The sequence below is a fragment of the Phoxinus phoxinus genome, assembly GCF_949152265.1.
Source record: "Phoxinus phoxinus genome assembly, chromosome: 1".
In the NCBI taxonomy this organism is placed as follows: domain Eukaryota; kingdom Metazoa; phylum Chordata; class Actinopteri; order Cypriniformes; family Leuciscidae; genus Phoxinus; species Phoxinus phoxinus.
In genome coordinates, this window is record NC_136876.1 from 6,667,814 (window position 1) to 6,689,575 (window position 21,762).

Below are 21,762 nucleotides of genomic sequence, written 5' to 3' on the forward strand. Positions count from 1 at the left end.
AGTGTATTATTTATTATAGTTTATTTCACGTTTAAATATACAGACAGTAGAATGGACCAACATAGAAAAACTTTCCTTTTCTTCTTATACCCTGAGCAAGACATTGTTAAACACGAGTGTAACATCAACACTGACACCTAAAGACTATAAATCTGAAGGCTAATGGCTGGTGATCAAGAGAAGTACATTAACATGTTTGTTCTCCTCTAAGCATGTTTACACAGCTGTGCCTAGATTGTACATTAGGAGACTTAATCTCTATTAAGTTCAGCACATTTCTGTTCAGTTCATAAGCTGTCAGATGAGACCAAACATGTTAGGACACACTAGTAGATCAATAGTATGTAGTGGGAAGAAGTGTGTGTCCTGTGAAGCAAATGGCACAGATGTGTGTTAGCGTTGTAAGAGACACATCAGTCCTCAAACTGCATAATGATGATTCCCTCGCATCTGATTCACAGCATTAGCATACAGTGATGATGAAGGCCATTGTCCCTCATTTAATATGAATACTTTTAAAGTGATAACTGCTGTACTAGGGCAGTAAATAGGCTAGTTATACCCATATCTCACATCAATAGTTCCTGTTTTCTCCTCATTTATTATGCTGATGTCTTCAGATCTCCTGTAAATTGCCACTTAAAGGTCATTTCATTGGTGTCAGCAGACTGATGGTATGTATTGGTTATATATAGGCCTATGTACATTTATTTCTGTCTTTATGCTTTAAACTGTTTTTCTTACCAATATTAATATTATTTTTTTAATTTACATTACATTATTTTTGTTCTTTTCTGTATTTCTTGATACCTGCCTATATTTTAATGAAGAAGCACGATAATGTTCAGGTTAGCAATAAAATAAGTTGTGTATGAGCATCAGTTACAGTTGACAGACAAACAGACATTAATGCTTAGATGTGATATTTAATATCTTTTTTAAACGTATATATTTTTGATTTTGGCAATCACATCATCAGTGAAGCTCCCCCCACAGCAGCCACATGGTCAGTGAAGCTCCACCCACAGCAGTCACATGGTCAGTGAAGCTCCACCCACAACAGTCACATGGTCAGTGAAGCTCCTCCCACATCAATTCTCCAATAAATGCTGTAAATTCCCATCAGCTACAAGTGGAGACCAGCATGAAAGCATCAGGAAGAGCTGAAATCTGCAGAGACTGAGTTTATTAAAGAGGACAGTGAGAACACGAGTGATCCAGAACCCTGCAGAATGAAACACACTGAAGATCCTGAAGAACAAAGAGGTTGGTGTTTATTCAGATTTAGATAAACAGTTAAACTATGAAATGGGTACAAATGTTTTTTTTTTGGTTGTTTTCAAGAAATGGTCAGTAATGGAAGGTTTATAAACTTATATACTGATTGTCAGCATAATGTCAAACTAAATATTTTAGCTCTCTAAATTAATATATTGTGCACAATATTTTTGCAACAATGTTGCAAAATTGTAGACTTTTTTTTTTAATTGTTAGGGGCCAAGTACAGAAGATGTGTAGGCACGTATTGTATCCATTCGACGTTCTTTACTATTATTATTCTTCCGCTCTTGAGTCCATGGCAGCCCATAGAACTGCTTGTGGGAAATATATACAATTTGGCACACTGATAGAGGACAGTCTAAACTCTCACCATAGCAAATTATGGAGTCTCTTATCTCAATCGAATTTACGTTTATGCTAATAACTAATAATACAAGTATCCTAATAATAATAATTTAAAAAATGAAAACATTCCTTTGATTCCTTGGCTCAAGCCATTTCGATTGCACTCTATGATGTCATTTTCCATCATGAAAATGCAACCACATCATCTTCAGACAATGCTGGCAAAATACTATTAAAAGCTTTTTGATAAACCCAACTTTTATTGTATAACACGCAAATGAATTTGTCAGAGCACCCCAAATTGGACACAAGGCTACATCTCTGCAACGCTTTATCGTATTCAGACTAAAGTTGGTACATGTTATCACAAGCATGACCTGAGGCTACCTGCAGAGTTTAGGCACAGTGCCACCTAGTGGTCAGGAGATATGGACATCTTTGCTTATAACTTCTTAACGCTTTGGCCAAAAATCACTAAACTGGTCTCTTCAGATTGGATGCAGCATGCAGAGTCGACCGATACCCAATTTTCACATATCAGCCATTTTGGCCATCGGCCATTTGGAGATTTGTTGTACATTGCTATATTTTAAAAACCCATTGGTGTATTATTGTGAAACCTGGTATCCATGCCCTGACAGTACTCAAAAAATCATATCATCTTCAGACTCTGCTGACAAAACATTATGGATTTAGTGTATACAAAACCATTTTAGTTTTTTTGCCAGCAACAAATTTGAGGCATGATGCCAAAATTACTCTTGAAGATGTGCATTGACATATTGACACCAAACTTTGTGTTATCCTATATATCTCATATACATTTTTTTGACGATGTAGTTAAAGCGGCAGGTGTGTGTTGCTTAGGGGCGGCCAAAGTGCTGCGGGAAACCCTGTGTTATATTAACATGCCGGACACTTATTGAGCCTGTTGGTCTGTGAGCTATTGTGTAGTTGAATAACTTGCCTTTCCAGATTAAATGTCTGTTCTGGGTCATGGATTGTGTGAAATAAATTTCTAAATAAATGCGACTTATAGTCCAGTGCGACTTATATATGTTTTTTTTATTCTATCTTAAATGCTTCTGATTGGCCATTGCAGTCAAGAAATCAACACATATGTGATTGGCTACATCGCTCAACGCTGCAAACATGTTACAAATAAAACTTTGGCCTGTAAATCGTTTCTATTTTGTTTTAGTTGTTTTTGTTGCTTTTCTGCAACAGACGAATAACAATTTATTCGTTTTTATATGTTTTATTCATAGATATTTATTCTATTTAATCGTTTTATTCTCCCGCAGCCCGCACACACGGTGAGTGCATTAGGCTACCGCCCGCGCTCGCACTCGGCCATCAAATCTAGTCCCGCGCCGCACGTCTCTAGATCAAGCGCCCGGCCCGAGTATAGCAGCGGGTAATATCGGGCTCAGGCAGAGAATCTAAGCTCTAAACAGGACAGAGTAACACGGCGGATATCGCTCATACACATTTGTTTTACTTTGCGTGTGTTGCTTAGGTGGCCGCCTTAGTTCCAAAGTGCTGCGGGTCTTACGTTAACATGCCGGACACCTATTCAGCCTGTTGTTCTGTGTGCTATTGTGTAGTTGAATAACTTGCCTTTCCAGATTAAATGTCCATTCTTGGTCTTTGATTTTGTGAAATAAATGCGATTTATAGTCCGGTGTGACTAATATATATATATTTTTTTCTCTTCATGACACATTTTTTGACTGATGCGACTTATACTATGGAGCGAGTTATAGTCCGGAAAATACGGTAGTTAAACCCGTGGTCACTCTCGACTTTCGGGATGTGAAGTTTCTATGGTTACTGTAAACTTAAATTGTTTGATCTTGTGTTTCCGGTGTCCCACATTCACATGCGTGTGAATGGAAGTCCGTGGAAGAAAAAAGTCTAGTAATTAACTAGACTTAGTTATGGCCCTCAGTAATTAAAAAGTATTTAGTAAAATAAATGAAATATCTAAAAGTTGGTGTCAAAATATGGAAGTATTGTATATTTTAATGGTTTCATTGATCAACTATAATTAATAATTCTCACTATAGAAACAAGGCATTTATCTGTAATGTTTTTAATAATTGGAAGATCAGTGGACCTCATTTATGATAATATTATGTAGCTGTTGTTTATTACATAATTGTTGTCCTTTTATGTCCAAAAATTATTTTTATGTACTGAAAATTAAAATGTAACTTATTTTCTTTCATTTCAGACCTGATGGAAGGGAGTGAAGAACTGAGTGAAGTGGAGGAGGAACATCATGTCCAACCTGGAGAAAAACATTTGAGTCGCTCAAAGACTAAACAGACATTTTTAAAGAAAACAAGAGCCAAGTTATCTTTCACCTGCACTCAGTGTGGAAAGAGCCTCACAACCAAACAGCGTCTTGATGTTCACATGAGAGTTCACACTGGAGAAAAGCCGTTCACATGTGATCAATGCGGGACGAGTTTCAGACAGAGGACACACCTTGAAAGTCACATGAGGATCCACACTGGAGAGAAGCCATTCACATGTGATCAGTGTGAAAAGAGATTCTCACTCAAGCATAGTCTTAAGTCTCACATGAGAGTTCACACTGGAGAGAAGCCGTTCACATGTGATCAGTGTGAAAAGAAATTCTCACACAAACAAACTCTTAAGGTTCACATGAGAATTCACACCGGAGAGACGCCATTCATGTGTGATCAGTGTGAAAAGAGATTCTCAAACAAACAAAGTCTTGAGCTTCACATGAGAGTTCATACTAGAGAGAAGCCTTATGCATGCCATCAATGTTGGAAGAGTTACACACAAAGGGCACACCTTAAAGGACACATGAAGACCCACACTGGAGAAAAGCCGTTCACATGCAATCAGTGCGGGAAGAGTTTCATAACCAAACAATGTCTTGAGCTTCACATTAGAGTTCATACTGGAGAGAAGCCGTTCTCGTGTGATCATTGCGGGAAGAGTTTCACATACAAACATCATCTTAATGTTCACATGAGAGTTCACACTGGAGAGAAGCCGTTCCCATGTGATCAGTGTGGAAAGAGTTTCGCAGATTCATCACAGCTTAAATTACACATGAGGATCCACACTGGAGAGAAGCCTTACTCATGTGGTCAGTGCAGAAAGAGTTTCAGTCAATCATCATCCCTTAAGGTTCACATGAGGACCCACACCGGAGAGAAGCCGTTCACATGTGATCAATGCGGCAAAAAATTTCTTAGTGCATCAAACTTGAAGACACACCTGACAATTCATACGAAGGAGAAGCCACATTCATGTTCTGTGTGTGGGAAGAGTTTTTCACTGCTGCAAAGTTTACATACACATGAGAAAATTCACACTGGTGTGAGAGAGTACATGTGCTTTAAGTGTGGGAAGACTTTTACTTTTGTGAACAGTTTAAAACTGCACCAGAGAATTCACACTGGAGAAAAACCTTACAAGTGTTCACACTGTGACAAGAGATTCAGTCAGCCATCAAATCTGAAAACACATGAGAGGATCCACACTGGAGAAAAACCTCACAAGTGTTCACACTGTGACAAGAGATTCAGTCTGTTGACAAATCGGAAAATGCATGAGAAGATCCACAGCAAAGAAAAGCTGCACACGTGTGATCAGTGCGGAAAGAGTTTCTCTATTAAAACTCACCTGGAGCTACACATGAAGATCCATGAAGTGGAGAAACCACATCACCGCAGTCTGAGATCCCGGTAAGTAGTTTATCTTTATTTGCTGAGAAACAAAAGTCTCTTCTGTGTAAGTTAGTTTCCCAACAGCCATGATGAGCGAGATTACATTTTGTTGGTTGATTGGTATCTACTAACTCATGTTCACACCAACACGAAAGTTCAGTCCCATTTTCACATGTAATTTTTCTGTTCAGACCAATGCAAAAAAATGGCTCCTGGAAAATAAAGCACACCGACTTGTTATGGAGAAGAATGTCAAACCGCATTGGTTTGCTGGAATCGATTGTTCCACAAGGTGGCAGCACTGGCCCGGGCTGTTGTTTCCCAATATAAAACCAAACTAAAGGGACAGAACAACAGACACCTGTATTGAAAAGCAATTGTGTGAGGGGTTAAGAGATAGCTGCACCTTTAGTTTAAAAGATTACAGAACATGGTTTCACATAATTTTGATGGTCCTTTAACACGTTCTGTTGACTATAAATAACATTGTCTACATGTCTACTAACTCCATTAGATTAGTAGAGTATTGGTAGAGTCCGTAGAATGTCTAGAACGCAACTATGAACTCATGATTTCATGATCAACTGGTTGTTTGCATAAAATAGTCCATAAAAACTTACTGGATTTAATTTGTCTTTTAGACCTGATAAACGTGACCAAGAAAGGAAAAACAGAAGCCAAAAAATGGCCTAAATCAAGGCTGAAGACTCACATGAGGATCCACAGCGGGGCAAAACCTTACACATGTGATCAATGCAGGAGCTGAAGAAGAGGCAGTAACACTTTTAAGAGAGACATGAATCTAGTGTACATTGTTAATTCATTCTTCTTTGTTTTTCTTTAGAACTTGTAGTTTCTCTTCCACTTTTACTCTCCCATGCAAACGCAAAATATACTTACAGTTTTTCCCAATTGCTAAAACACAAAAAGTGAATGCCCAGATCAAAGCGTCAAAACCGTACCGTTTGCATGCATGTCTTACACACAGGCACCAAATGAATAAACACATTGTAGGCATTGCACTGCAAACAATTGTGCAACACACGGTGCAAAACACTACACACAGAGTGTTGTATGTTACACACGGTTGAAAATGAGGAAACACTTTGCATACAGCACATCCATTCAATAATAAAAACACATGCGACAATAGCAACACCCCCGCACACACAGTAAAACACTTAACCGGTAATTGAACACCAATCAGTCACAGCTGTAGCACTCAGGTATAGAACTCAGGTATGCGCACCTGTCGTGATACAATTGTGAATATAGAGGCCGAAGGACCAAGGGGAAGGAGAAGACGAGGAAGAGATGGGGGAAGAGGGAGAGGAGATCGACGAAGAGATGGGGGAAGAGGGAGAGGAGAAGGAGATGGGGGAAGAGGGAGAGGAGATTGAGGAAGAGATGGAGGAAGAGGGAGAGGAGAACGAGGAAGAGATGGGGGAAGAGGGAGAGGAGATCGAGGAAGAGACGTGGGAAGAGGGAGAGGAGAACGAGGAAGAGATGGGGGAAGAGGGAGAGGAGATCGAGGAAGAGATGGAGGAAGAGGGAGAGGAGATCGAGGAAGAGATGGGGGAAGAGGGAGAGGAGATCGAGGAAGAGATGGAGGAAGAGGGAGAGGAGATGGAGGAAGAGATGGAGGAAGAGGGAGAGGAGAACGAGATGGGGGAAGAGGGAGAGGAGATGGAGGAAGAGATGGAGGAAGAGGGAGAGGAGAACGAGATGGGGGAAGAGGGAGAGGAGATCGAGGAAGAGACGTGGGAAGAGGGAGAGGAGAATGGCACCAACCTGAACGGGAACCAGGCAGACGCACAACTATCACTGACGACATCAGGGCCACTGTGGTGGACCATGTCATCAACCATGGCCTGACTATGAGGGAGGCCGGGCAGAGGGTCCGGCCCATCCTCAGCCGCTTCACGGTAGTCAGCATCATTCGGACATACCGACAAGAAAACAGGTATGTCCTGAATTAACGCCAAAGGACTGCACAGTACCCACACAGCAAATTGTCTAGTGTTAGTGTACATTTTCCAGTGTTACTGTAATTTAATCAATCGTTCAATCTGGCAAAAACCAGACGTCGGGGCCGGAACATCATTGGCCAAAGGGCCATCGTGAACATCCCCGGGCAGCGCGGGGGCAACATGATCTTGTGTGCCGCCATTAGTGGTTAAGGGGTCCTCCATCACCATGCCACCCTAGGACCCTACAACACTGCACACCTACTGGCATTTCTCGATGCACTACATGATGTGGTCACACAGGACAGACCAGGGCAGCCCATGTTTGTTGTCATCTGGGATAATGTCAGTTTCCACCGGGCTGTTCTGGTCCGGGACTGGTTTGCCAACCACGACCATTTCATGGTGTTGCACCTGCCCCCTTATTCCCCGTTCCTAAATCCGATCGAGGAATTCTTTTCGGCATGGCGGTGGAAGGTCTATGACCGCCTACCACATGTACGCGTGCCGCTCCTGCGAGCGATGAAGGAGGCATGTGGGGACATCGAGGTGGGGTCGATCCATGGGTGGATACGCCACACACAGAGATATTTTCCCCGTTGCCTGGCAAGGGAAGACATTGCCTGTGATGTGGACGAGGTGCTGTGGCCCGACCCCAATCGACGACGAGATCCCTGACATGGACCTGCAATAGAAACACCTACACCAGATGTTCAATACTTATAGTAGTTCTGCACCTGTACACTGAGTTTTGGTTGTGGAAATAAACACGGTTTACAGACTACAAATGTAGGCAGTGTCTTGAGTACAGTTGACCTGTGTGTTGTGTTTGCTTTGACTGTTTATATTGCATGTGCATGTGTGTTTCCTATCGATCCGAAGAGGGCCTTTTCAAGTTAAAGTGTTATGTTTTGATTGCAGAATGTTATTTTGCATTGGCAGTTAGATGTTGATCTCCAAGTGCTGTGTCAAGAAATCTTGTGTGTTGAGTTTTGACACAATGAGCCAAATTTTTAATTTTGTGTGTAAGCAATTGAAAAAAACTGTAAATATATATTTTAAACTGGACACTTTTCTTCTCTTTGAGATGCTTTGGCTCTTATAAGTCAGTGTAGGATTATCTGTGAACAGGCAATTTCACCAAATGAACCCAACACTGCATTCCACAGTTCAGAACGATTTCCCATCGAACCATTAGTAAGTCATAAAACACATTCATGGTGCCGAGATGGCTAAAGGAGATGTCACCCCCCTTTCCTTTTTGTGCCTGTCTAATCTCATACCAGCGATGCTAGGACAGCAGGAAAAGATTTTTCTTTGTTCCCCAAACTTAAGACCAAATGCCCAAGAAACCCTGTGGTGACCTCAATGCATAAATCCACAGCCTTATCAGGAAACGAAGGATGCTAAGGCATCCCCATGGCCCGAAATCACCATAAACCTTAAACCAGGGACACCTCCTTTCTGCAGCTGTAAATACCAGAGACTTTTGTCTCCAAAACCTTTAGACTGAACTTAACCCACTTGTGGTTTAATACAAACAACGGTCTCAAAATTGCTTCCAATAAGCTGAATTGATCACCAGTATTTACCTCACATATATCTTAAGTATCATGTATGTTTTATATAACCTGTGGGGGTCTTTCTGTGTGTTTAACCTTTATTACAGCCTATTCGTAGGGTTTTCTACCTCAGTTATAAGAACTAATCGCCAGAAGTTGCTTCATATATGTGTATCCTCTGTATTATGTATGCTTTATATTACCCAAGTTATTTATGTGTTGAACATTTATCACAGCTAAATGTTTATTAACCTCTACCTCAACTATGGGAAACATATATTATTTGGTACCTACTTGATGGGTAAATTATTTCTAGAATTTTGATACAAAGTAGAATTGTGTAGAATGCACCATATTTAAACTATTAGGTTGGCATTATTACAGCGTTTAACTAAACTCTCAGGAGTTTGGGCACACGCGATCAGGTGGACATTACGCTAATTACACGCAAGAACCGGAGAACGAGGCGCAGGTCTCGCCCAAGACAATATGTAGTAGTCCTTTATTGTCATTGTAACCTGTACAACGAAATTTTAAAAGTGCCAATATCTGATTGGCTGACACACTAGGAGCGACGGGTCAGATGGAAACGCTTATAACCCAATGACGAGCAGTATGCTGTGCTTTTTGCCTTGCTTTTGCAGTGACTTTTGCTCTTACTTATGTTTGTGCTGACCTTTCCATCGTCCAGCGTGTACGCTTACATACTCGTCAAACCACCAAGAGCTCGCTCAAAACTCATCAACTCTTCCGTAAGATCCTTTGTTGAACTTCGTCAAAAAAAACCCTCTCGGAGTCGCTCCAGCAGCTCCTCCAGACTCAGAGGAAACTCTGTTGCATAGCAATCCAGGAAATCCCGCGCAGGGAGCGCCACCCGGCAAAGCCAACCAACCATTCACCATCGAGTGCTGTCCCTCAGAACGCACCATCGACCGACTGCCAGCCAATCAGCGCCGAAGAGATTCCCTCCAGCAACTTTGTCACAGAAGGGAACGCACGCGCTCACAGGAGCATCCAAAGCAAGTACACAATCTCCTAATTCTGGCTGAACTGGTGCAAATCTTATTAAGAAAACAAACTAAGATTAAAGTGCTAGTAGATTGATTCTCTCAGGTTGCGGCCAATAAATAGTGTCTAACGCTAGACATTTGGGACTCCATTAATAACATCACTTTTCGGTCACTGTTTGAATAAATGTTTGAGTGTTTTCCTTAGTTTAGTTTGTGTGTATTAGAGTAGTTCAATAAAGTCCTTGTTGATTTTACATACAAGTGTCTTGTGCTGTGTGCTTACAAGTTACTGCCGTAAACTGTAGATTTTGTTACCTTGCTCATAATCAGTGATCATAATTTCATGATATTATTGCCGTAGGCCACAGGATAATATTTAGTCCAGAATTTATAAAATACCCTAATCTCAATTTATCGGTGGACGAATAGTTGATAAAGTGTTAAATATGAATTCTGAATAATTTGCATATTAATTCGGTTCTTATTCACTGTAATTCAATCCTCTTTGAGTTATATTGATCATAATTCCCTTATTAATCTGACAATCAAAACTTGAGAATATTTACCTTTCATCATTAATCAGACATCGGTATATTGAAGAAGATCTTACCAACTATAACAATGTGTTTCAGCCTTTGATTGAAGAAGTGACATCTCTTGAGACAGAGGGAGTGACTCTGTCATGTAATGGGGAAAGCAGAAGATTCCATGGTACAGTGGTCACCATCTCAGCGGACAATCGTTCAGCTCACTCTTTGATTGAGAAATAAAAAAATTCTGTGATTACTCACGATAAAAACCTTATGTTTTTTTATATATTTTATAATGTCATAATTTCACACTTAATCTCCAAATTAATGTAGAAACAACAAAGACAGTATATTTTAAATATTTGTCTGAAAGGTAGGAAATATATAGAAATTTAATAAAGTTATCAAGGAGTTTGCACTGCATAAATGTTAAATTATACATAGATGAATCCTTATTAAAGTTACAAATGTTCTTTTGTCAAGAGCAGTGAGTTTTTCTCTGTTCCCTTTGTTCTTTGATTAACTTTGATTAACTTTACTGACAGAAAGCTTTTTTTGGCTACTGTGTCTTTAAGAGCAGGATCTCACACGCGCCTCATTCTCTCACAACTCTTTTTTTATGTTCATTTAAAACTATTTAACTCATTTAAGAGCGCTCAGTCTGCTCTTATGAGGATACTCGACAAAACGGACATTTTTTGCAGAATTGCGTGTGTTAGTTCGGTCAACTTCAAGCCGAAAGAGAACTCGATTCTGGTGCTCAATTTGTCTTTGCGTGAATGGTTTAAAAGCATTTGCAAAAATAAAAGACTGCGGTCACGCCATCTGCGTGTTTGAGAAGCGTGGTCGCGCCATCTACGCTTAAAAACATACTGCGCCTCTACACAAGGTTGCGTGGTAGGCTCAATGTGTATGCGTTTGGTTGTCGGCAGACTTTTTAAAAGATATTCATAATAAAATCAAATTGTTTTCTGCAAAGTCCACCAGATTCTTGTTCTACATCTCACTGTCTACCACTGTGGTGAATTTCATGTTGTTTTACTGTTTTATTATTTAATAATTACCTGCCAAAATCCTATACTGTATACCTGGCTATATAGCAATATTTAATAAATTCATAAAAAATGCAAATCTAATTGTTTTCTGCAAACTCCACCAGATTCTTGTTCTACATCTCACAGACTACCACTGTGGTGATTTTTATGTTGTTTTACTGTTTTATTATTACCTGCCATAATCTATCTATCTATGCTGTGTTTTGGGGGATATTATAATTATCATTATTTTTTACCAACTTACTTAACTACACCATTAGAATATATATGAAATATAATTTTTATTGGGGGAAAAAAACGTTAATGATGATCAAAATTAAATATGTTTTGGTTATGTTTTAAAATGAGTTGTTTCTGAATATATAGGTGTTAGATGCAGATTTCCACCATCTGCTGGTGAGAAAAGATTACCGTTGTTTTATTTTATAAGCCATAACTCATGTAGTTTAGCTAATTTGACAAACGGTGTAAGTAAAGTTATTTGAACGACAGCTCCTCGTTACTTTTCACTTTTTCTTTTAAGATACGAATAGGCCTACCTTTTATTTAAAACAATTGTCTTTTAAAATCTACATTTTGTTAAAACTATTAGTTTTTAAACCTAAGGCTATTGTGTATTGTAGGGTATTGTAAAAGTTACCGAGCGAAAAATACTTGATCAGAAGATAGCAATGACAAAGGGACGAAAAAATGGGTGAGTTCGTTTTTGCTTATTTTAAATATTTGTCGGTGGTTGTTTTTAATAATGTTTAGTGCTTCTTTGATAATTAATATGATTGTTATCATTCATTTCCTGAGAATATCATATTTAATTACATTTAACTTTATTGTCATTATGCAAAGTAATGAAACATGTATTTTGCATAGTATAGCAACATATACAGTTGCTATTACAATCCTCAAGTATAGAAAAAACATTAATTGTGTGTTTTATTTCAATTGTATATACAGAATTGTCTTCAAAACATTTGGAAAGGTAAGAACTATAGTATAATGTTTTTAGTTGCATGGAAGTAATTTAGCATTTGTAGCATTAGGCCTATATTAAATTATAAGCTTAACATTTTATTTCTGCTATGTTATTGACATTATGTATGTAAAACACAAAGAAATGTGCTTTTACAGTCCAGAAAACGATACATATATTTTCAAACAAATCCAGGAGCTTCAGGAGTCATTATCTGAGCAAAAAACAGGGGAATGTCTTCTGCATGACCACAAGTTCTGGACAGAACTCTGCAAATATTTGGGTGTATCAAATACATCCACAAATAGATATCAACTAAAAAGGGCATACAAAAATGAAAATGTGAAAAATGTTAAGACGGACAAAAATGTAAAGGAAGATGCACCAGAGATTGAAGTTGCACAAGCAGAAGAAGACATGAGTGATTTTCAAAAGAAAGACGAAAAAGAAGACATCATACAAGATGAGGAAGATTTAAAAGCAGAAGAGGGAAAGAAAGAATCTGGAAAAAAGAAAGAGTTTGGGCCGGTGGATGTAAAGACAGAGGACTCAAATGAGTTGAAGACAGCGCTAAAAGAGGAAGATGGAGTGGAAGATGAACAAAAGATAGAAGGCGCAAAGGAGGAAGAAGTTACACAAGAGATGACTACATTTCAAAAGGAAGATGAAAAAGACCATAAGAGGGAGAAGGACTTAATACAAGAGTATGAAGATTTAACAGTGGACACTGCACAGGAAGGTCAGCTGGAGGAAGATGTAAGTGATGAGATTATTTTATTTACATTTAAACTTATACACATTTACTACTAGAAAACTAACACCTAACCTAACACAGATGTTGAAACACAAATTAGCACTGTCATCTTGTCCAGCCCATGCAGCTCTGAAAATGTTGAGAAGCACTTCAACAACATCCAGACTTTGTTGACCACCATTGGGGAATCAGTTGTTGATGACAGCAGCATTGTTCCTGAGGACCTTGAGGTACACAGTAAACATGAAAAATGTCTTGAAATCATGTCTTCTGTTAACCCGATTAAAATCACTCATGTGGACATCATGTCAAAATTCATATTTTAGGACACTTTCAGTCAGACGTCTTTTCACAGACATTTCATGGAGGTCATAGGCTCTGCACTCCTCGACAAAAAAGGGGATCCAAATGAGTACTTCAGTGAGACATTCATCTCCACTTTGGCTGCCTACTTCTTGCCTCATGCAGCTCTTTGGACAAGCATGATGCTGGGTCAGTTACACTTTTGTTATTGAAAGAGTCACTCAGATAAAAACTAAAAGATATCTTTGGTTAATACAATAGTTTAGCAGTCAAGTTGTACTTGACATGACCATGTAGTAGGTTTGTCAGATGTCTGTAGTTCTTTTGGCCCCATTGTCAGGTATGGGCATAGTCAGCCCATCAAATGCTTCCTCCAAGGACATTTTCCAAATCTACTAATCACATTCACATTAAATTTGGGTCACACTTTATTTCGATAGTCCACTTTAGACATTCTACTAACTATAAGTAACTTTGCAACTACATGTCAACTAACTGTCATTAGAGTATTAGTAGACTGTCTGCTTAAAATCTGCAAACACTTTATTTTGTTGGTCCTCCAATAGATAATCTACTGACTATGAGTAACTTGGCAACTACAAGTCAACTCATTCTCCTAACCCAAACCCTAACACCTACCAGTCTACTGACAGTCTACTACAGTCTACTAATACTCTAATGACAGTTAGTTGACATGTAGTTGAAAAGTTACTTATAGTTAGTAGAATGTCTAAAGTGAGTATCGAAATAAAGTGTAACCAAAATTTGTTATGCAAATACATTATTCATGGGGTGTGGATCTTCTCAATTGTGGTCTCATTATAGTTCCTCTGCTTTCACCATCATGATAACTTTCAGCTTTTTACAAATGTTGTTTATTACTTTACTCTGAGTCCTCAGTTAAGATACTATAGCCCTTTTATTGTATTATCAGAATTTCACTCAGGAAAATAATACTCAAGGAACTATGGAGAAGAGTCAGTGGGATTTAAAAAAAAAATTGCTTTAAAGGAAGACGACTGACCAGACTTGATGACTTCATAACCACCTACAAAGCTACAAAGACACACACACCGCACTTTTAAGGGAATTTAGCGATGCAGAACGTATCACTAAAAGAAAGGTAAAATAATCACATTATGTTGTATTTAAATGTATCTTGGTAAATGCAATTTACCTCTTCTTCTTCTTCTTCTTCTTCTTCTTCTTCTTCTTCTTCTTCTTCAAAAAAAAAATTCACAAAACACAGACATATAAGAAATTGCTTATCTGAGGATGCATTTTACATCCCTGCATCTGTCCAACTGTCTGCCTGTTCACCACCTACTGTAATGCAAAATAATAAAATGTATTGGCCTTATTGGGTCATTATCATCACATTTGGACAGCAATTCCAAGTCTTTCATAAAATTAACTGAAACTTCACTACAACAACAAAAAATAACTTGTACAAATATATATGAAGTCTACTATTAATTTAATTTCATAGGAGCACCGTATCCTGAAGGAGAAATGGAGGCAGAGAAAGAGAAGAGGAGTCTATGTTACCTCCATCAATAAGCCATTTCAATAATAAAAAAAAACAGCGGTAACATTAAGCACATTTGGATACATTACTCAACAATTAACACAACTTTCAACAAACTTGTTTTTGTTTTTTTGTTTTAAATAAAGCAGATGCCTACAGCTCTAGGGACACCCAGCACACCTTTTGACAGCCAAACACCATCAGTGGCAGCACAGGACTTGAAGACAGTCAGCCAAGACAAAAATGCTTTTGAGGTGAACTTGACTACTGTCATTAATAGTGTGCACTTACAGTAACTCTTTAATGTTAAATGTGTGCATTTTGGTCTGATGCGTGATGAAACAATTTGATAGAACCAGATTTTTGATACATTACTCAACAATTAACACAACTTAAAAAAAAAAAAATCTTTTTTTCTTTTCTTTTTTTTAATAAAGCAGATGCCTACAGCTCTAGGGACACCCAGCACACCTTCTGACAGCCAAACACCATCAGTGGCAGCACAGGACTTGAAGACAGTCAGCCAAGACAAAAATGCTTTTGAGGTGAACTTGACTACTGTCATTAATAGTGTGCACTTACAGTAACTCTTTAATGTTAAATGTGTGCATTTTGGTCTGATGCGTGATGAAACAATTTGATAGAACCAGATTTTTGATACATTACTCAACAATTAACACAACTTAAAAAAAAAAAAATATTTTTTTTCTTTTCTTTTTTTAATAAAGCAGATGCCTACAGCTCTAGGGACACCCAGCACACCTTCTGACAGCCAAACACCATCAGTGGCAGCACAGGACTTGAAGACAGTCAGCCAAGACAAAAGCCGCGTTTCCATTACAGATTTGCGCGAATGTTTTGCTCTATTATCTAAATATCGATAAAAAACGATTGCGAAATGACAGAGTTTCCATTAACTGATGTTATGCAACTAAAACGTCCTTTTTTCTCTCGCGATAAGTCATTCCAAAAATCACGGCAACGGACGTTGGTTTAGCTATATAATCTCACAGCCACCGCATTAGACATTATTATTATTAATGGAAGGAGACGTACGTGTTATCCAAGCATTAATGGCAGGGAAAGACCCTTATACTCCGAATATATGAGGAGTTTCTGGGTGTTTCACCCTCATTTCTAACGTGACGCCATCGACCAGGAAGCTATAAAGCACTCCCGAGATCATAACACACTAGCTTTGTTGGCTTCAGCAAGTGCGATCTGTGTAAAATACTGTCCTTGTCCTTGTGAATTCAAAACGTTGTGTTGTTCCCTACCCTCGTTTTATCTCGGGTGGGGACGCGCATCAGCTTTGTGTTGCTTGTTTGGGAGTAGAGCATACCCAGTCAGTTCTCGAGGGGGCTGACTGAGTATTGCAGAGGTTGTCTGTTTCACCTCGCTCCCGCCGGGCGTTCTTCGAGGAGGACGGTTCGGTTGCGCGCTCCCCGAGGCGCGAGTCTCGGCAGCAGCGGCGACGTGCATCTCGGGGATCGCAAATGGATCTAACAGCGAGGTTTGAGACGGGCGCGCCCTATCTCTGCCACACGTGTTAGTTCCAGTGCCTATCGTGCTGCGATCTTCAGTTCCGAGGAATTGGTATTGTTAGTGTGAAAAAGAAAAGAAAAGAAAATGATATATGTGTATATGTATATTATGAACAAAGCTTGTGAGTTTTCAATGAATAAATAAATAAGTCAGCTCATAACTCTGTTGTATAAAGAGGAGCTTATAAAAGGAGGTTTTATTTTGTGCTGATTGCCAAGTTAAATGTTTTCTGTATGGAGATATGATTGCCAAGATATGTTTTTCAGTATTCAATATGCCGAGATATGTTTTCTGATTGCCAAGTTAAATGTTTGACGTTTTTTCCTATCTCCATACTGAGGAGTTGAGATCGTGGAATAAACCGGTTTCTATTTTATGTGTTTATCCCCAAAACTTCTACTAAAGTAATGTTTTGGGTATTAAATATCATAGTATGACAGTGCCTCGGGTTAAATACGTCACCGTTCATGAAAGACATAATATAATTTGGCCAGACAGCACAGCCATCTAGCTGGCAGTCATTGCTGTAGTTTTAACATTTTACGAGGAAATTATTCGCTTGAAAAGTAGTAGACTTTTACGTCTTCAAGATTGATCAAGATATAAAATCGTCAGAACACAATCCCTACAATCATCCAACAAAATATCTGGTCACTCATCATAGCTGTTCAGAAACTAATTGGTTTCTCCACTAAGTGGTTTCTCCACTGCATGGATCTTCATGTGTTTCTCCAAGTAGCATTGCTTAGTGAAAATCTTCCCACACTGATCACACGTGGGCGGTTTCTCTCCAGTGTGGATCCTCTCGTGTGTTTTCAGATTTGCTGATTTACTGAATCTCTCGTCACAGAGTGAACACTTGTAAGGTTTCTCTCCAGTGTGGATCCTCTCATGCGTTTTCAGATTTCCTAACAGACTGAATCTCTTGTCACAGTGTAAACAATTGTAAGGTTTTTCTCCAGTGTGGATTTTCATGTGTCTTTTAAGTTTATCAGATTTCATGAAGCTCCTCCCGCACTGAACACATGTGAACGGCTTCTCTCCAGTGTGAACTCTCAGGTGATAATCAAGACATTGTTTGCTTGGGAATCTCTTTTCACACTGATCACATGGGTACGGCTTCTCTCCAGTGTGGATCCTCATGTGAATCTTAAAGTGTCCCAAATCTGAGAATCTCTTCCCACATTTATTACATGCGTATGGCTTCTCTCCAGTGTGGATCATCATGTGTCCTTTAAGGTGAGATTTTTGTGTGAATCTCTTCCCGCACTGATCACATTCATACGGCTTCTCTCCAGTATGAACTCTCATGTGAACATCAAGAATTTGTTTGCATGGAAAACTCTTTTCACACTGATCACATGGGTACGGCTTCTCTCCAGTGTGGATCCTCATGTGTTTCTTAAGAGTTTCTTTTTCTGTGAAGCTTTTCCCACATTGATAGCATTCATGCGGCTTCTCTCCGGTGTGGGTCCTCATGTGACACTTAAGATGACTTTTGTGTGAGAATCTCTTTTCACACTGATCACACATAAAGGGCTTTTCTCCAGTGTGGATTCTCATGTGACTCTTAAGGTGTGAGGAATAATTGAAACTCTTCCCACATTTATCGCATGCGTGTGGCTTCTCTCCAGTGTGGATCATCATGTGTTTCTTAAGATGTGCTTTTTGTGTGAAGCTTGTCCCACATTCATGTGACTTCTCTCCGGTGTGAGTTTTCATGTGCGCATCAAGATGTTTGTGTGTGAAACTGTTTCCACACGGAGTGCAGGTGAAAGATTTCTTGGCTCTTGTTTTCTTTAAAAATGTCTGTTTAGTCTTTGAGCGACTCAAAGGTTTTTCTCCAGGTTTGACATGACGTTCCTCTTCCACTTCTCTCAGTTCTTCACTCTCCTTGGTTTCTTCCATTACGTCTGACATGAAAAAAAAAAGAGTAAATCAAAGTAAGTTTTCAGTAAATCAAAATTAAAAGAGAGAAATATAAAGTGAAAGGACATAAAAGTGAGCTCTGATGTAATAAAATACTAGAATCAATTTAATTAAATAAGTATCTTTCCATGAATTAGGTACATTGATCTTGTTCTGGAATTGTTTAACTAATTACAACTAGCATTTATTTTTCTTGCAGAATTAACAATAATGCTTTTGAAAACTAAATGTCTCCAACACGACCCAAAGTGTTTCTGAATTCACCTTTGGCTAAGCCCCGCCCCCCTTAGTTACTGTTGCTACGTCCGTCAACTTCATCTGGGCTCTGGTTTGGGTATCAACATGACTTATGCTGTGACGGCTCTTCCTGCTGAAATTTTATCAAACTTTTATAAAGCAGCAAATAAAGTGTCCGATAGAAGTAGGCAAAAGTGTCTGCAGTGTGCGTTCGAAGGCTATATTCAAGACATATAAAGGTGAAACGCAAGCAACAACAAGATCCAAATAGAGGCAAAATCATAATGGTCACAGTCAAAAAATGAACCACCGCATATCCTACTAATCGAGACTAACAATATCAGGGAGCAACACTGTTCATGCACAGCTGGGTCTCTATTCACTTCTATAATCGTTATTACAAAGCAAACGGACTACGCGAGTATAAAGTTGCATTTATTAGCAGCGTGTGCTAGCGCATCAACAATTAGGGTAGAGAACCGAAATCATAACCTAAACCAGCATAAAACTGTCTAACTAGTATAACTTCACAGTAAGGTTAAAAGCAATATTTATCTTATAGAGCACACAAAAGTGTGCTTGTTGATCCTGGAGGGGTTTTGCTGACTGTGAGGACGTCCACACAGTTTAGTCCAAAAACGACACTTCGGTTTTGGGAAGGAAAAAAAAACGGACACCCCCCTCCAACCTCTCTTTTTGATAAGAACAGTGGATAAAACCTGTCGAAAGCATACTGTTTGCGTTGAATCCAGGGTCTGATCAAAATAAAATAAAATAAAGTTTTCATGATAGTGTGTTTTTCTTCTGAAAACATCATTGCCTGCCTATTGACATTGACTTATACACTGCCATCTGGTGGACAGAACATATACAACTTATGTTTGATACCAATATAGGTCTTACTGAAGGCATTTAATGGTCAAAATATTTATAATAAATATTCGAATATATTTGAATATTAATAAACAAACGAACTTCGAATATGATTTTTGGGCAAAAGTCAAAGCCCTAGTTCATATTGATGAGCCTCAGACTATCAACACTCATTCAACAAGCCATTCAGGATCATCAGCAGATCATCTCACTTTATTCTGAGTGTTTGCTATTAGAAACACATTATTTGAGTCAGGATATATTATAAATGCCTATTAAACTGCTCTAATGAAAGATAATACTGTTATTTCTCACAATATGACGTAAAACATCAACAATACAAAAGCATTAATGACACTCAAGAAACAACAGAATAATATGAATCCATACAGTATGAATCTAAATATAGTTCTACTTTCTAATAACCATATTCATTACAATAAAGTAATTAGATCATTAAATATTTCTATGATTAAAAACGTATTAAATAATTAAATAATGAGCACCACCAATATTGTTTAGCATAAAACACGAATCATATTTCTCTACATTAATATTAATGTATAGATTTATAATATCTCACGAGGCTTGTAATATGCTGAATGTTCATCTGTTTCAATAAATTTTAATAATGTAAAGTAACTAACACATTTGATGTGTCAAAGATGTTAAAAAGGTAGAAATAAAGTGGCAGCAATACGTGAGATCAATTCCCCTCACAGATCTCAAACTTTGACTTGACATTCAGTAACAGTTTTCACTCCAAACATCGAGACAATCACACAAACGAACACAACATCTCTCAGGTCTGAATGAACTCAACATGTTCTCCTCATGCTCGCTGCTGCTGCACTACATGTTTATTTCAGTGACACTCAAGTCTCGCTGTGATCGATGAAAACAATACAGAAATGAGTCTGTCGCTTATTCAAACTGTATAAATTGTGTGTGTGATGGTTGTGTAAAGATGAGAAATACCGTGAACTGCTCTCCTCATCCTCAGAAGACTCGACGGCGCTGACTCTGAAATGAATGCAAGTTCGTGTTGCTGCCGCTCGGAGTAATAATGGGCGTTTCGAAAGTTTCTCATTGGTGAAAGGAGTTTCTTTCTGGTGGTAACTGCATTGGCCAATCAGAATCAGTTCAATGAGAAAAGACGTTAGCGATGTCACGTGACAGGAAAAATGACAGGCGCTGCAGAAGTAACACGAGCTGGCCAAAGCATTTAATAATAATATTATAAACCATTTAAAGACACTTGTAAGCACAGGACTTCACATATTTCAGGTGATTTGAAGGATGTGCAGCTGTTGAATGAACTTGACGTGTTTTCCCAAGCTCTTAACACAAAGGCAGGACAATAGTTTGTCCAATAATAATAATTAAACAATAATTAAAAATGTTATTCAAATGAAATAATTAGGCTATTGTAGGACATTAAATATGACAATTAAAATTAAACATTTACTAGTTTCACTTCAGAATACTATCTCAACAGCTGTTTATGAGCGCTATTTATTTATATTATACATTTAATTTTGTATGAACTAAAAACAATTATAACTTTAATAATGGTGAGGCTGAAATGGAGAAAAAACCAAAGTGTGTTTATAAGTTTTCATTCTTGCAAGAGGGTCGTTCTGACACACAGAGAGTGTTTTGCAGTCAGAGAAGAAAGACAGGAAGTCACACTCAGACAGTTAACGGTCACATCCTTCAGTGGATGTGTGAGGACTTACTGTTGATCAGATAAAACACTCCTTCATGTCCTCAGTTTTCTGCAGCTGTGGAAACATACGCATAAAGAAAAGCTGCAGATAGATTGTTCAAGCTGAGCCCCAAATATATTTCCCAAGAAAATCAGACTAGTTTCATTTCCTTTATGTGAGACACAACTTATGTTAAAATTAGCCATCACATGTAGCACTTAAAAACTTGCGATGTACACAGGGACGGATTATGGCGATGATGTGCCCTGGGCACGGATGTCTCAAAGGCCCCCCTCACCACATTTTGCACCTTTTTGTTTTTTGGTGCTAAATCGTATTTTACGAGTTGCCCAATTTGTAAGAATTAATTCTGGGCACAGTATGCAATACCTGCTCTTCCTCTCTCATCTCCATCTCCTTCTCTCTTTATCTTGTATATCTTCCCTTCCCAAAG

At 38.5% G+C, this 21,762-nt stretch overlaps 2 protein-coding genes across 2 annotated transcripts; one reads left to right on the forward strand and one right to left on the reverse strand.

Annotated features, from left to right (window-relative positions):
* The first annotated feature begins 995 nt into the window (after positions 1-995).
* On the forward strand, positions 996-6,219 carry LOC306999915 (uncharacterized protein). Its single transcript, XM_079615023.1, has 3 exons — positions 996-1,266; positions 3,863-5,357; positions 5,981-6,219. Exons 1-3 carry the CDS (start codon positions 1,233-1,235, stop codon positions 6,030-6,032), a joined length of 1,581 nt encoding a protein of 526 aa, XP_079471149.1. The 5' UTR covers positions 996-1,232; the 3' UTR covers positions 6,033-6,219.
* A 10,658-nt stretch (positions 6,220-16,877) lies between these two features.
* LOC307005214 (uncharacterized protein) lies at positions 16,878-18,528 on the reverse strand. Its single transcript, XM_079625127.1, has one exon. The coding sequence runs from the start codon at positions 18,478-18,480 to the stop codon at positions 17,236-17,238; it is 1,245 nt and encodes a 414-aa protein (XP_079481253.1). The 5' UTR covers positions 18,481-18,528; the 3' UTR covers positions 16,878-17,235.
* Between the last annotated feature and the right edge of the window lie 3,234 nt (positions 18,529-21,762).

Excerpts from the sequence above, each read along its gene's own strand:
- LOC306999915 (XM_079615023.1), top strand. The coding sequence starts at position 1,233 with ATGAAACACACTGAAGATCCTGAAGAACAAAGAG. Across the intron at positions 1,267-3,862 it reads AGATCCTGAAGAACAAAGAG|ACCTGATGGAAGGGAGTGAA; the intron begins GTTGGTGTTTAT and ends CTTTCATTTCAG. Across the intron at positions 5,358-5,980 it reads CACCGCAGTCTGAGATCCCG|ACCTGATAAACGTGACCAAG; the intron begins GTAAGTAGTTTA and ends TTTGTCTTTTAG.
- LOC307005214 (XM_079625127.1), bottom strand. The coding sequence starts at position 18,480 with ATGTCAGACGTAATGGAAGAAACCAAGGAGAGTGAAGAACTGAGAGAA.